The sequence below is a fragment of the Drosophila santomea genome, chromosome 3R, assembly GCF_016746245.2.
Source record: "Drosophila santomea strain STO CAGO 1482 chromosome 3R, Prin_Dsan_1.1, whole genome shotgun sequence".
NCBI lineage: Eukaryota > Metazoa > Arthropoda > Insecta > Diptera > Drosophilidae > Drosophila > Drosophila santomea.
Genome location: NC_053019.2, coordinates 25335087 through 25352216, shown reverse-complemented (window position 1 = coordinate 25352216; position 17130 = coordinate 25335087). Strand labels below are relative to the sequence as shown.

The window sequence follows — 17130 nt, the reverse complement described above, 5'->3', positions numbered from 1 at the left end:
AAACACCCGGGTGTTTACCAAAACACCCGGGTGTTTACCAAAACACCCGGGTGTTTACCAAAAAAAGGCACTTGCCTTTTTCTGCATGTTTGCCTTCTCTACCCTTCGTTATGAGTGGCGAGTGTGATCGGTACCCGCGACATAGGGTGCCGCATTGATTCGGGTGCGCAGGCACCAGGGTGTTTGCAGACACCCGAATATTTTGAGCGGGTGTTTGTATGTACCCGCGAGAACCGGTGTGAGTGGCACCCGCACTCAAAATTGTTGAGTGTGATCAGGGTGGCAAAAAATGCCACTCTTGCAGTTCTCTGATGTGCAGAGTGAGTGTTGCATATTTTGTGGCGCTTGAAAACATTTTTTTATGGCAATTTGCCAGGCGAACGAAGCCCGAGGAAACAACAGAACCGAAATACCCTCAACGTACACATGAACGCATTGATGCGGTAAAACAAGGAGGCAAGAAGGTACACTGCACAAAATGTTATGCTCTTATCATGGAAACTGTTTCCTTGGACTCCAATTAATTATTACGTTGAAGAAACTGCTAAGAGGTGGCACAGGTAAAATGAAGTCCGTGTTGTAAACATAGCTAACTATCCCAATCACTATTTTTATAATTTTTGAAAAAAAAACAGAAAATCGATTTTCGCCAAAATTTGATGTTAAATCATCATCAAAATTTGCAAAAAATGTGAAACAAATAGAATTTTTTTTTGAAAACACAGTTCGATTGGAAATTTAATTACGAACTCAACGAGGTATGACATTCCATATTTGGACCAGAATTTCGAATGATGTGATCAAAATACTGATAATTATTTACGCAACAAAACAGAAAATCGATTTTCGCCAAAATTTCAATATTTTTCGATTGGTATTTTCGGTATAATTTAGCTGAAAATGGTCAGAAAGTTAAAAGAATTACATTTTTGCACTCCTAATACCAATACTAACCATCATCAAAATTTGCGAAAATTTGAAAAAAATTTGAACATTTTTTTCAGCACAAGAGAATAGTGAATTTTGTTACGAATTCAACGAGGTATGACATTCCTCTTTTGAACAACTACTTTTATTGCTATCTAACTGAAATATATTTTTCGCCGGTAGGTTACATTTTGTTTTTGAATTAGTATATAACTTATAACAAATTTCTTGCAGTGCAAAGGCTGAATAAGGAGAACACACACTAATACCTGGTCGAGCTAGCTTCTCTGGGCGCTTTTGCCTTGAACGCATTTTTCACACATGTTAAGTGCATCTCTGCCCCTCTCTGTAGATGCATCTGTCCCCTGCCCCGTCCCTCTGTTGTTCAATAAATAGCTTGCAACATGGTGTCCAGTTTTCATCTCATTTCCGCCTGTCCTCTCCCCTCTCCCCCCTCCTCACGACCAGCATTTTCCTTTGTCAGCCATAAAAACGCCCGAAAATGTTGCATACTTTCTGGGGAGCTCCTGTGTGTTGCCTCAAGTGTTTGCCACAGTTTCATGCGCTTTTTACGACACTTTGTACCTCCTGCCAACGCAGCCATGCCCAACTTGTGCCTTTCAAAGGCATAATTTGACAGCAAATTGTTCAGTTTATAGCCAGGCACTAAATATTCTTTCAACTTTCGACTGTGAAAGAGCAGAGATGGGCTCCATGCAAAATATATTTCGCATACAATGTGCCAGCAGCCTTCGCCCCACTACCCACTCTAAATCCATCTAGCTGGGTGCAAAAAACTTGGCTATTTCCACATCGTTTTGTTTCCAAACTTGGCTTGAAATAATGCAACAAAGTTGGGCCAGGATTAGCAGGAGCGATGCACCCACCGGATGTAATGGCCAAATGAGTTTTAGGTTTTTTTTTCCTCCTTTAGCTGCCTCTTATCAGACACACAAGCAGCATAAAAAATGTCTTAATTCACACAAAATTTCACTGGAGCTAAGCGGATTGTCCGACCAACTGACTTGGAAAAAGTGAGTGGCCAGCGAATGCCATAAAGTTATTAGATTCTCCTACTTAGTAATTAGTTTCGCATACGTGGCTGCGTTTCAGTGGTCAGGATAATTGCGGTTAAGCGACCGGCACAAGCTGCTGGAAATGTGAGCTAAATTAAGTTCTCTTGTTAAACTTTAAGATCTTTTTGCACATTTTTATGTGCAATTGCAAAGCTACCTTTTCCAATTAAAAGCTGTAAGTTAATACGACATCAAAACATAGCTTACACGTATAATTATCTCAAAGTTGGCAATAATAATAGCACGAAATTCTATAACACACAAATATTGCCTTTAATTGTGGCAAACTAAATTCTTAATTCCGTGTGCGTTATGAAATCTAACAGTTACAAAGAAAATTCTAACACCACCTGGATATCTCTAATTCCATTTAAGACCATGTATATGTATGAATCTCATATTCCTGGCAAAAATCAGCAAATTGCAGTGGTCTACTTGGCTCATCCTGCGCATTCCATTTGGCCATGCAGCTGGGTGTAGCAACTCAAAAGCCCAAAAGGACTTTCAGGTAATTTGAACTAACACAACAGGCCAGTGGGGTTTGCTGGAGCTGAGTTGCTGGGTTGGTGGGTTGCCAGGTCGAGGGTCTGTCTCTGTGTCTGGGGATAAGGATGTATCCACACCGCCCCCGCACCCACACTCCTCCCCTCACTCCTCGTCCCGCGCAGGATGTGCTGTGAGTGGGTCAGAGCAACCAAAGCCGTCATATTCCATTTGGTTAACCAAAAGTTACGTGCTTCGGTTTATTTCCTTTTGTTTGCTCGGCTTTCTTTTTTTCCTATTGGGTTTTTCTTCTATTTTTTTTTTGTACTCTACACCCACTCACACTTGTATTCTGTTCCGACTGGCTTTGGCTTTGGCTTTTGGCCATGAAACCATTTTGGTCCGCCGCCTGACGCCTGCAACGCATTATTTGCCTTGAATTAGCGCTCGTCCTGTCGAACTCCTCTCTCTGCTCGTCCTGTCTCAATTGCCCCCCTCAAACTGCCCCGTTCTCCTTATTTAATGCTCGCCGGCTCTCGGGCGTGTCATATAAATTAGCAACAATGAGAAAATTGCACAATTTACGAGTCCCACGGGTCAAGAGTGCGTGTGAGGGCGAGACAAAGTATTTTACATTCTTCATGGATTGTGTTTTCAAAAAATGTCTGCTGGGCATTGAACAAAACGAAGCGAAAACTTTAGAATGGGAACTATGCACTTGAAAAAATTACTAATTAAAGTTCCAACGGGTTTTTTTTCTTAACACAAATAAAGCAATTTTTATATTTTTGATGCATGTTGATTTTTCTTGAAGTGTACGACCATATCCAAGTGCGTGTTGGCCCTGTGGCTTTTGCTCGTTATTGGCCGTTAAGGTTCACCGAATTGAGCCGCCAAAAGCGGCGGAATGTGAGAGCGGGAAAATGTCTGCGAATTTTTCCCCCACCCATGACTGTATATTAATTGAAAGTCGCTTTTCAGCAGCGGTTTTAACAATCCTGCTCCCACTTTTCTGTTCCGGTCTCTGCTGTATTTTTTCGGTGGTTATTTTCCTTTTTTTTTGGGGGGCTGGTTGTATTCATGGTGTATTCGATGAAAGGCAAACATATCAAGCGGAATTGTGTGGCTAGCTTTGGCTGGTATTATAAGTGGATGAAGACCTCTCTCAAAAGAATAAATATTGCTTTGTTTCTGCATCAATGTTTTATCAAGCCGAATCTTTGCATTGTTCAACATTTTCAAAGATAACAGGGTGAAATAAAAAAATGTTTTCGAGTTCGGTTCCATTTTATTCCGATGGTTTTTGTGTGCACCATTTCTTCGAACATGCTTTTCATGGAACTGTTAATATGTTTTCCATAAAAGTACTAATTAAGAAGGTACATTACTGATTCTCCTGATTTTCCACCTGCCGCTAATTAAGTAACTTACGAATAGGCCAAGTTTACTCAACTGTCCAACATTTACCGCCTGGCCAAGCCAGCTTCTAACTACGCTACTAGCACAAGGACTTTCCGAGTCCCTTCCTTTTTCCTACATAAATTTCCATTAGCCTTCACTTTCCCCAAAAGTCAGCCAAACTGAAGGGACGCTAAAATAGAATAAGGGTTTATTACGCTGACATTTTATGAACACAACTGGGTATCCAGAAAATGGAAGGACACTTGACTACCCACATATAAGAAAATATATACTATATTCTCGCTCACAAATCTAATTAGTCAAACCTTACTGCAAGCGGCCCATGAAGCGTTAATAGTCCTGAAGTGGTAATAAAAAATAGTAGACGACAACGAGGACCAAGTTTGTCAATTGGCTTTATCGCTGAGGGAGAGAATGTGAAAATGGGATAGATTTTTACGACCCACCTATGCACTAAAATGCCAGGGAAATGAGTGGCATTAAGTATAAGTATACCACACGTTGTGCCGTAGGAATAAAAAATACAATTTAATTAATTTTGTTACTCTGTTGTGTTTGGCGAACGTCGCGGAATTAAATTTTGGACAGGAAACGGAAGTAACCGAAAAAATGTTAATTGGATTTCCGCTTTCTGCTTCGCGTTGCTACTACGCTCTCATTATTAATTATGCTCTGCATGTGTTGGCTTACGAAGCAAAAGCCGCGAGTGAGGGGGGCATTCACACAAAAATGGTTTGCCCGAATTTTAATATCTCTGGGTATTTATTTTGGGTCGGCCCGCAGTTTCCGCTTTTATGTTTTTTCAAAATTATTTTTTCTTTCTTTGCCAAATGAATTATTTGAACGATAAGAATTTCCGCTTTCTGTTGTCTCCACCCTTTTTTTTTATTTATTTGTTTCCGGTTGACGGGTTTGAAAGGAAAGTATAGCAATGGTAGCTCTTTAATTAGTTATAAACTTGCAGCAGCAAACGCCATGATGCCCAGGAGATATCGTTTCGAATTTGGTCATCAAACTTGTCGCATATGTAATTCTATTAGAGTCCCCAAAAAGGTCAACTCGAGGGTCGAAACACGAGAGCCAAAACCCAAAAGAACAAAAAAAAAATATGGCGAAACTGTAACATAATTCAATTTATTTAACAAATTGACTGCCACAGCCTGGCCAACTCAAGGATCCCACGAGAGAGCGAGAGAGTCCTTCAGCGTGCCGGCGTGTATGTGTGTGTGTGTGTGTGAAACATATGCAAATTGAGAAATCGCTTAGGCAAGCATGTGTGGGTGGTGGGTGTTGGTGGTGTTGGTGTGGATGTGGATGTGCGAGTGCCAAAAACTGGCTTCCAAATAATTGCTGTGTAGAACAAGAGGTTCGGTGAAAGGGGAAGGTGGGGAAGGTGCTCCCACGTTAGAGTGCATAAATCATATGGCGAAAATTTATGTGGCAGCCAAGTTGGTTGAGCAACTTCGGATGAATTTCACCAAGTATTTCAAAAATGTGAAAATGAATTTTCTTTCATTTTGCATTTCTAAGAAAAAGTGCACAAGCAGCTTAAAGAGTTTCCGAGAATTTAAAGAACATGCTTTCATGTATTATATAAATTTGATATACAAATTTAAGATACGTAGTTAAGAAGAGTTTGAAAGTTGTTCTGCAGTTTGTTTTAGAGTTTAAGATACATAATGTTTGCACAGAGTTTTTAAAAGCTGATTCAAGTTGGAAAGTTGATTGCAGTGATTAAGAACATGAATAAGAATAAAAGGCCAAAATCGAAGCAGTCTACAAATCATTTAACTTACTTCCTTCTCTGTCAACAATTGGCCTTTCTTTTGTTTAACAAAAGCGCCATAAAAATAGGCATGAAAAAAGCCAGAGGCAACAATGAACGGGCAACTGTATCGGTGTCCGTCTGTCTGTGTGCAGAATTATTTATGCCCGCACGACAACAACAATCCTCGTAACAATAAGAACAGCTACAACACAACGGGAACAAGAAAATGGCCAGCAACAATATGGCCAAGGGGGAGAAAAAAGGTTAAATCGTACAGCATGCACTGAGACAAAAACCAAGAGGACGAAAGCAGAAGTCACCAACACACCGATAGATGGTTACACACACAGGCAAACATACACACGCACACACTCACGCGGACACAGAGCAACAAACTCCTAACCGTAAAGGACACATGGCGCATTGGACTCAAACAAAAGGCAGTTAGTTTTTGGCTTTTCACAGCCAGAAAGCGTTTTTCCCTTGAACATGTAGCTAAAGGGTAAAAAACGAGCATTTTCGGCAATGTTTTTAAATGAATTTCAAAATATGCTATCTCAACAAATGTTATATTATTTCGTACTATTTAGCGAGCTTTATATATTTTGAAATATTTCAAATGTAAGCTGCAGGCGTGAACAACTACTTTTTGTTTTCAATATTACGTATACCACATGTTGGCTGTTAAATAGCTGGAACATATAATCACTTTGTTTGCTAAATGTATGCCCTAGGGTATAACAAAGTCCGTACTTTAGTTATCCCCTCTCGTATACCTCGTTTTGTAGCTGTTACCCCTTTTTTCCAGCTGTTGGAAAACGTTTGCCGTCGTCATTGTCGTCGCCACGCTGTCTGCTCTTTGGACCTTTGTGTTGTGTTCTTGTATTTTTTCGACTCACTTATAAATTATGAAGCAAGTTTTGTGGGGTTTGGGCTGTGAGCTGTGTGTTTCCTGCTACATAATTGCAAAGTGGAAGCGACAGACTGGGCGGCAGAGAAAGCAAAAAAGAGGAAGTTTCATGTGGGAGCTGTAAAAGTTGAACACATAATGCGTAGCTGGGGAATCCACGCACCACACTTTGAGTGGCAAATGAGTTAAGAGAGTCTAGACACGGGCTCAGATGATGAAGTCTGGCAGACGGATGATGATTGAATGGAAAATATATAGTTGTCCGTTTCTTACATGTTTAAGAACTTTAATGCATTCGATAGAGATTTAGTTTACCTGAAAAGAGAAGAGAGTTAAGTGACCATGAATTAGTTAGGCGTTTAAAAAGAGTACAATTTATATTATGTCGAAATCAATAGAATTAAAGTATTGCCTAATGGATATGTATAGTAGATTGTTGCCCCAATGAAGGGTTAATAACAAACGAAATCATGTCGATGGCCAATCCTGCATTATCCTAAGTGGTTTGTGTATCTGCACAAGCGGCACAAGACAATCCGAATCAGGATCAATTGCATGTCCATCCCAGCAGTCGAACAAGTGGGGTAAGTGAGCCAACAATGAACCGATTCCAATTCCGATTCCGGTACCGAGTCCTTCCAATATGCCCAATGCCGTTTGCAGCTCTTCTGCTGTTCTGCTGTTCTGCTGCCTCTGGCTGCCCCCAACGATGTTTATCGTTAAATTCAATTTGCAATTTATAAGATTTTATACGCAATCGAAGGAGAACAGAAGATGAGAGTGGCGAATGGGGGGAGGGCTGTAGACAGAGTAAGCTTGTTATCGGGCTGGACCCCTTTTACACCCTCTGACACCCAGTTAAGTTGGCCTCCTACAGATATCCTATAAATTGTGCAGCTGCGCATTCCATGCGAGTAACGCTCAATGCAATGGACGGATGGATGGGTGGGTGTGGAGGTGGAAGTGGAAGTGGAGCTGGAAATGGAGATGGTGGTTGAGGTGGTGGTGGTGGTGGTGGAGGTGGCACATTGTCCACTGAAGTGGAATGCATGTACTGGCAACTGAGATTCCAGCGGCAGGCAGCACCGCAGTGCCACCTAAAAAGCCACCTCTTGGTCAACTGCCAATATCATGTTACGTGGCTTTAAGCAAAGTTGCTGCTAAATCTGAAATCTGAAATCCAAACCGAACCGAACCGGACCGAACCATTATCTAATCTCTCTGCCTTTTCCTGATTTTTCCTCTGTTTTCCCTGGGCTATCCTATCCTTGTCAGATGCATACCATTATCCTCTTTAGACGGCTGTAGCGACCTGGGAATAATAAGCAAATGATTTGTCATGTTAGCTCCGTTTCCTCTTCTGCTGAATTCAATTTGCCATGACAAATGCTCCTCTGAAGCTGGCCATGGCCATGGCAAAATGCACTTGTTCGACGGAGGGGGAAACTAAATGCACTGGTAAATGGAGATTCAAATAGCTGGTTGAGATTCCAGAATTCATGTCATTTCTCTTGGCGTCCTTTTGTATCTTGTTTAGTGCTCAATTACCAGGATTATTTGCTTGAATCAATCAATTGGAATTTTGTTCTCAGCGGAAGTAACGAATATTTCTTCGAAGCACGCTCATGATTTTTCAATTGAAAAAGGATTTAAAATCGAAAGTGGTGCTCACACACCTTAGCGAAAACAGAGAACAAGTTACAAATATTTTTCTTAATTTAAATTAAAGAGCAAATGTTTTTGCCTTTGCAAACAATTTATAATTCATTGCGAAAACTTTGCCTCTTTGTATCAACTCATTTTAACTACTTTCTTCCTGAATTTATGTTTCTTTTCGCCGTTTTGTGTGTACATTTGTCTTACGTGCTTTTATGCGCTTTTACTACTTAGTTAAAAAATTTGGTTAAAAGTTGTAAAACACAACGGGTGCACACACACACACACAAACAGGAAACCACTCGGTGCTCCGGCGAGGATAAAACGTGCGTGCATTAGCAGTCAAATACTTGGCAACTTTCCGCTTCTGTTCCTGTTGCGCCAGCCTTCCTGCCGCACTTCCTGCAACTCCTGCTCCTGCTACCCCTCCCCCCTTCACCACCCCCACACCGCCGGTTGCAAATTAAACGTAACTGCGCCAAAGACACGTACGCCCAGCCGACCAGGTGTGGTGTGGAGAGGGGGGCGTGGCAGCTTAATTGCGCCAAAAAGGCAGTTAATAATGGTAGCAAAACGCAAACAATGAATGGCAAATGTAATTGAATTTGGGCGAGATTATATTTGGTGCTCCTCCATTTCAAAAACGAACTCAGCTTGCAATTACCTGTTTTTTAGCATTGATTACCCACAAAATAAATTGTTAAACCTTTTCCGAACCTGATAATCCGATTTCTACAAATTGATTGCAGCTGCGCAAGCAGATTTAGCAGCTAAAGCTGCAGCTTGAACATATTATATTAAATTAAATTTAAGCCCGTTTGGCAGCCGCTAATTAGAAGCGTTACAACTTGCTTGGCCGCCTGTTTTGTTGGTGAGCGAGTGAGATAGAGCGAGGGAGAGAGAGAGAGAGGCGTGAGGAAGCGGGAGCTAATTAAGCGTGAATTTATGCAAACGCATGTTGTGCATACGCCTCGTTTGCCAAACTAGCAACTTACCCATACACACACACATGCTCACACACACACACACAACCACTCGCTCGAGTATTATTCATGCTGTCCAATTATGCACAGGCCACAAAAGTAGGCAACATATTTTTTTCGCTCCCTCCTTTCGTTCTTCCGCATTTTTAATTTAATGCCACCCCCCAAACAGCATTCTACCCACACCCACTTCTTGCCGCCAGAAGGCTGACCAACTGTTTTTGCCATTAAGCTTTATTTATGAGCCTGCTGCCGGCCATCTCCCAGCGAATATATGTATATTATATGTGTTTTTCGCGAAAAAAAAAAAAAATTTGATAAAAATTAGCCTCAACGCCTAATTGCGCACATAATCGCAGTGGAGCGTGTGCATTGTTTATGGCTAATGGCAAATAAGCAATTGAATGATTTGCTCGCTTTCAGTACGAAATAAAGCTGGCGAAATTAAGTTTCGAGTGGAGCATGCAAATATAACGAGTCCCTAGAGCACACGTATGTTTATCTGCTCTTTTTTTTTCTTGTTTTGTGAGCCAGTCACTTGCGCAAATCAAATAAGCACGCATTTCACTTGTGGCACGTAAAGGGAATTTGAGTGAAGGTACGTGAGCATAGCCAGGAAATTAAGTAAATGAGGTGGGCGATAAAAGAACACATATATGACAGAGTGGAAAATGATACACAGGAATGATGGACAGGAAATTCGGTAGGAAATCGCTCCCACCCATTTGATTTGCTCGCCGCCTCCAGAAACCTTGACCCATTAACCAAAGTTTGTCCGAAAACTTTTCTTCGGCAGCTGGCCACCTTCCAATAAAGGTAATAAGGAAATTGCACCATAAAATAATAAATATTACGGGCTAAAAAGTTCGATGAAGGTTACAGGTTAAGGCGGGTAACCTCGAAAGCACTAAAAACTACGGCTAAATGCATTTGTACAACATTGTTGGGTAATAAAGTCAACTTAATTACAACAAAGTGGTAAGCCGATGGTGGAGGCGCTTAGGTAACGAGCAACTTTTGTACTTTGCTTTTGTTTTCTTAATGAGTTGCGGCATCGGAACAGCAACAACATTAGCAACAAGCTGCCAACAACAATTTCATAAACTTGGCCGAAAAGCATTTGAGCCCAAGACAGGACAAAGTCAGGCGAACCGAAGTGGAGGACTATTAAGAGTTTTCTGCATATGTTGCACACAGCTAGTGCGTTAACGTTGTTACACAGGGAAAAATTACATAAATAGTTTATAAAATTATAACTTTCTTCTTATTAAGAGTTTCGTACTTGGAGAAACCTGAAAAATTTGTTATTATGATTTGTAGAAATTTCTGAACATTTCTTTTAGTGCACAGTTACGGCACAGGAATCCAGGGGCACGATGCAAGGAGGCAACAGCAGCAGCTCCAATGGCAACAATGGCAGAACAAATGGCGCCTCGGATAACGGAAACGGAAGTTGCTTACAAGCGTAGTAAGGCTGCAGGAGCGACAGAGAGGGCGGGAGGAAGTGGCGCACAATAGAGGGAGATGGGATGATACGAGTGTGTATCAGAGAACTGCAGCAAGCCACCGGCACCCTAAGTGTACCCGCTAAACACCGGGAGTCTCCGCACCCGGGTGTTTGGAGACACCCTAAATTTAGCAATGACAAACACCCGGGTGTTTTGCCACCAGGGTGTTTTTTGTACTTGCACAAAAACACCCGGGTGTCTGCAGTGCAAAGAAGTTTAGGGTGGGTGACGCGCAAGCAAGGATCGGCCGCAGGTACTTTTCTGTATGCATAAAAATTGTATGGGTGGAAGCGAGACACGGTCCAAAAAATTTAGGGTGAATGGAAACACCCAAGAAAAAGGTCGTGCACATGTTTTTGCGTTTTGATGTATCTAATGTCTTAACAAAAAACCAACTTATGTATTATTAAATAATATATTATGTATATTATTAAATAGTATTTATACTTAATTAACACAATTCTATTTTTTTGTTTTTTTTTATAATTTTAAAAAGAAAAATTATACATACAAAGTTAAATATGGTAATTAAATATTAAAAATTTTAACAAAGCAAATAATATAAGATATAAAATAGAAATGTCTATTTCGTGTTGGTTAAATTTCTGTAAATAGAATGCATAATTCTACAGATTTTCGGCATAATATATTTCGTTTTTCAGTACTTAATGTACTTTTCTTTTTCGTATGTTACCTACCACAGGCACTCAAATGTCTACCAGACACCCGGGTGTTCACCAAAACACCCGGGTGTTTACCAAAACACCCGGGTGTTTTGCCAGACACCCGGGTGTTTCCGAGAAAAAGGCACTTGCCTTTTTCTGCATGTTTGCCTTCTCTACCCTTCGTTATGAGTGGCGAGTGTGATCGGTACCCGCGACGTAGGGTGCCGCATTGATTCGGGTGCGCAGGCACCAGGGTGTTTGCAGACACCCGAATATTTTGAGCGGGTGTTTGTATGTACCCACGAAAACCGGTGTGAGTGGCACCCGCACTCAAAATTGTTGAGTGTGATCAGGGTGGCAAAAAATGCCACTCTTGCAGTTCTCTGGTGTGTATTAATGGCGCTAGCTTTAAGATGTGCTGCATACTTTATGGCGTCTTTCATCTTTCGCAGCATTTTTGCATAGACGCTATCTATCTCTGCGAATGGGCCCAAAACCTAAATGGCAAGCGGAAAGCATTGAAAATGCAAATGATGCTTATTGGAATTTCACTCTTCCGGTCACGAAACGGAATAGCTTCGATAACGTTAAGGTTACGCCATCTATAAATCATCATAAACCCAGCGCTTTGGCGTTGGCATTCTTGGCCAAAAGTTCGAACGACACTGGATATTCTTTATCTTTGGCATTGAAAAAAAACTTTGCGTTACATTTTTAAGCCCAATCAAGTGTAAGCCATATTTTAATAATATTTCCACGTGCTACTGTTTTTGTTTATTTGCCACAGTACCACACACGCACACACTTAAAAATCGTTCGAAAAGAAAAAATATTTACGAAATGTATTTATTTTTATCATTGCAATGTACCGTTGACGTTGCCAGACCGCATAAAAAACTCCATTCGCGTGTGTTTATTTGTGGATATTTCTGTGCGCCTGCATTTAATTAAGTTTTGTCGGTTTTTAAGTGTGTCTGCCTCCGTTGTGCGCGATTACGCTGATAAGTTTCATTTTATAAAAGAAAAAATTGTGTTTATGCCACAAATATTTTTTCTGGCTCGCTCGTGTTTTGCATAAAATATTTATGGCATTAAATTGAGCGTTAGCGATTTTTTTTAATGCGAATTTTAAGCTCCCCACGAATCCTGGGATTTATCGCCTGATAAACTGTTTTCACGTTTATGCACAAAAGAATTTTAAATATGTGCAGCATAAAATATTTCAGGTGAAGTGATTATGAAATATGATTACGAAGAGATAGTTTTATAAAAGAAGTGTTAGATGAAAATAAATTTGTATAGTCTTTCGAGGAGACTAAAGTTAATTAAATTCGTTGTTTTAATGCCTTTGTAGTTAAAGTTGCATAGTACCGCAAATAAATAGCTCCAATACCAATAAATATAAATAATGTGTCAAACACTTAGTTTTCCCTAGAGTTCCAAAATGTGCTTTATTGGTTCTGGTAAAATGTCCTAAAATATCCATATGTTGCTTTTGTGTGTCAAATAACTTAAAATACGAGTAACATTGCTTGATTTGATTATATAGTTGGCTAAATATGGGGATTAAATATGATTTGAGTAATATAGGAAAGACTTAAATCCAATGCCGGTTATAGCTTCATCTTCAGCTCCTCCAACATGCGGTACACTTTGACGAACTTCTTCTCTACCAACTCGGTGAAGGTCTTGATTTCATTTCGCACAACTGAGAGTTCCATGGCTGCATCCGATCCACCAGAGTCACACTTCTTGGACTGCTTGTCACTCTCATACCAACAGGCAATGCCATCCACATAATCGTCCACCAATTCGGGTGCTGTTATGTCCTCCATGAAGGATATGTCCTTGCGTTTCACAAACGAACTCATCAGCAGTTGCAGAAAATCGCAGTTCCAGTTGTTCTGCTGAAAGTAGAAATACTGCAGCGCCTTCAAACTGTCGAAGATTGTGATTTTCAACGAGTATATGGAATTTCCTGATATATCCAGCATTTGCAGATGGCTCTGTTTCTTGAACAATCCCTCTGGCAGCTCGTGGGCACCGGTGGCAGAAAGATTCAATCGCAACAGCGATGTGAATCTACGCAACGGATTACCCTGCAGATTTCCCAACGGGTTGTGCGACAAATCCAAACTGCTCACGTTGGCGGCCAGTGGAATGTGTGGCATTTCCCTCAGCGAGTTGTTGTGCAAATCAAGTTCATGGATCACTCCGTAAACAGTCAACCTCCTCAAATCGCAACTATGAGCTATAGCCACATCCAGCAAGGTGAAGTTCAGTGTTAGCTCCTGGAAGATATTTCCAGAAATATCCAACTGGGTGAATACCGGCTGCAGCTTCAACAGTTCCGATTCGAAGGCGGTAAAGCGGTTTCTGGCCAGATTTAGTTTGGTTAGGTTTAAATTCCGATCGAAGACGCCTCTGGGCAGGGCATCCAATCGATTGCCAGCCAGATTTAGATCTATCAGTTTCCTCATGCCGCTGAAGACGCCAAGAGAGATTTGCTCCAATTGATTTTCCGCCAGCGAAAGTTCCTTAACTTCTTTCAGAGCATGGAAACTATGATTGCCGAGCTGCTTCAACAGATTTCCTTGCAGATGCAATGTAGCCAGATTGTCGGCGCCCAAGAATATATTCTTAGGTATATCCTTCAGGCGATTATGTCCCAGAAACAAGCTCATCAAATTGCTGGCACCTTCGAACTGCGGTTTCTCGAACGTTTCCAGCGAACAGTTCTCCATGCGCAGAACCTGCAGATCCGGAAAGGTGTCGAACAGCAAATGCGGTATCTTGGCAATGCTCGAGTTCAGAAAGGTGAGCATGGTGGTGCCTGCGATGGGCGCCTGTGATAGGATCACATAATCACTGCGTCCAATCACCACATTCGTGCAAATACCCGCACTGCAATGATCCTGCAGCCAAAGACGACGCAACTGGCCGCTCCCGGAGGAGGGCGTGGCCAGGTGATAGCTGGGCGGTAAGATCAGCACCACCAGCATCGAAAGCAGCCACCAGAGTACCGCCATAGTGTACGGATTACGCGATTACCGATTTCTCAGGACGCCCGAGTGGCGATCCTTTCGCTCGGGAGCCGCCAACGAAGCGCTCGCCACGGCGCAACTGGCTCTACTGCTTTGACCATTCGATCCAGCTATCCGTAGATCTAAAATCTGAAATCCAAATTCAGATGTTCCATGCGACCCCAAATGCGGATGCGGGTGCTTCAATTCAATCCGTTCTGCGCTGCCAGCTAAGCCAGCTAAGCAGATACATATGTAGCAACGTCGAAGGGGTCGGCATGGCAGTTGTTTTTGATTTAATTCAATTAAACCCCTGCCTGGTTTCTATTCCAAAACTGTTTCATGCTGAACTTTCAATTTCGTTCTCGGGCGACATTCCATTACACTACAGATATATGTACATACATATAACTATGTATATAAATACACCTATTACGCGTACGCTTTTCTGCACTCTTGTTTTATTGCAATCCATTATTTGGATTTCAAAGCAGGTCTCTGTATCTGGGCAACCCACATCTGACTGATGAAAATGAATGTTTTTTAAAGTAGGAAATGGTAAACAAACAAAAACGAGTGGGAATGCATCAAGGGTTGAATAATTATCGTCAATTCCTCAACTATTGGTTACAAGTTCCCCAGTAATATGTGTCTTTTGCAAGTTCTATTCTTCAACTAATATTATTTCATAAAAGAAAAGCTGGTAAACTAACTGATGCCTAAAAATTGATAAGCAGAAGAAATCCAATCTTTTTGCATACCAAATTTCTTATTAATAAAGGCCAAAAAACCAGCATGTAAAAGAGTAATTGTAATATATCAATATCCCAAGGGTTCTGGTCTGCCCTTCTAATACAGTTCGCTGTGCGAAACCGCACCCAGTGACTCAATGGCGGAGATCCCTCGATTAGACGAACCAGTTTAGCACGTTGACCCAGTTAAAATGGGCAGTTAAAATTGATTAGCAACGAGATGCCGACAAGTTGACTGAACTTACCCATTACCCAGAACCTTTCTTGAGATTTTATCTTAGTCAAAGACTTGGGTATAAAAGTGGCCAGCGCAAGTTGAAGAACCAACACTTCAACAAAATGAATCACAGAGTGCAAATATTAGGTAAGGAAAGAAGAATTTAACAAACTTCTGCTAGACTACAAAATCCTATACCTATTCTTATATTTTTAGTGATCTTTGGCCTGGTTATTGGCAGTCACGCTCGCATTCCCAACCTGCGACGCGTTGTCGGATCGGGACGCAGTAATTTGGATATAGACGTCGAGGAACCGATTGGTCCTCAAATTCTCATCTATTCCCCAGGCGAAGCCATGGCCAGATCCGATGACCAGGAGCCCACCTTCCACGAACCACAAATCAGGGAAGAAGCACCGGACACCGAACTGGATAAGGACAGTCGCAAAGTGCCCGACTACCTCTACTCGAATGCCATTCCCATGGTGAACGATCAGAATCTGAAGTATGTGGTTCCCCAAGTGGCCGCCTTCCCAGTGGCCTATGGCCCTCAGTTAATCTCCAACAAGAATGCCATTGGCTCCAACCAAGGAAATGGTCTTTCCTACGTTGTGGTGCCTCGAGTCCAATTGGGTTTCAATGTTCAGGGCCAGTCGGGCTTCAATTGGCCTGGTCTGAATCTGCTGCCAACGAATCTGGCCGGTGATGCCGCCGTTGCCGAGAAGGAGGAACCCCAAGCACCCACCGCCTACATACCCATTCCAGTGCCCGGTCCTCCTGGTCCGCCAGGTCCACCAGGCCAGCGGGGACCTGCAGGTCCGCCAGGTCCTCGGGGTCCACGCGGTCCTGCCGGCGAGTCTGGCATTATTTCGGCCCAGAAACCTCAGAGCATTTGGTACACCCAAGCTGGTACCAGCAATAATAATCTTAATAGCAAGCCCCAGTACAACCAGCCCTTTTCCGGTGGCTATCAAAGCTGAACAGCAAGCATAAATAAATTGCAGTGAATGGCGAAAAGTACCAATGTTTTTTAATTAAAGGCAAATTCGCATTAAAAGTATTTATTTTTCAGGCGATATCAGCAATAGTACGAGTCTCACAGGATGTAGTCGAGCTATTATATCTATGATGGTGGTGTGTGTGTGGTCTAATCGCATGTATGCCATTTGGCTTTACTTTATGCTCCATTACGGCATCCTCTTATCTGTGATTACAGTGTGTAGTATCCATGCGGCCAGTACACTTGTACTTCGGAGAGCACGTCGCTGGCATTATCTGCAGTATGATATGTTATATATATATATATATATATATATATAATATCTACGTATCTTTGTATCTATCGTAACGAGTGTGTCAAACGCTGGCGTTGTGGTCAGACCATAAAAGGTCTGGCGGAATGCTCGTGTTTGGTGTCAGTTTATGGCAGGCTAGTTCTGCACACATGCAGACGTAAGCACGATGATGATTGTGTGTAATTTACATGGATTTTAATATCACTTGGCACCGAAACCTGGGGTTGGAATATGGAACGCTTTTTATACGCTCGCTCGCTTTTTGTTATTTGTATTTCGCTTTTTATTATTTTTTTTTTTTGTGGCCCCATCGACGTGTCGCCACCTGAAATGATTGCCATCTCTGTTGCTCATTTGGTAAATGATGTCGTGAAAACACACAACCGCCACACTAGTTCAACCCATTTGGCTGGCAGTTTTAGTTTTTATTGCTCTCGAGTTGTAG

At 41.8% G+C, this 17130-nt stretch overlaps 3 protein-coding genes across 8 annotated transcripts in view; 1 reads left to right on the top strand and 2 right to left on the bottom strand.

Annotated features, from left to right (window-relative positions):
* Positions 1-17130, bottom strand: part of LOC120453524 (furin-like protease 1, isoforms 1/1-X/2) — a 133029-nt gene that overhangs the window by 25355 nt on the left and 90544 nt on the right. The window lies entirely within an intron of this gene.
* LOC120453530 (carboxypeptidase N subunit 2) lies at positions 12833-14543 on the bottom strand. The gene has a single exon (XM_039638281.2). The coding sequence runs from the start codon at positions 14425-14427 to the stop codon at positions 13012-13014; it is 1416 nt and encodes a 471-aa protein (XP_039494215.1). The 5' UTR covers positions 14428-14543; the 3' UTR covers positions 12833-13011.
* LOC120453532 (collagen alpha-1(I) chain) lies at positions 15513-16370 on the top strand. The gene is made up of 2 exons (XM_039638284.1): positions 15513-15537; positions 15607-16370. Exons 1-2 carry the CDS (start codon positions 15513-15515, stop codon positions 16368-16370), a joined length of 789 nt encoding a protein of 262 aa, XP_039494218.1.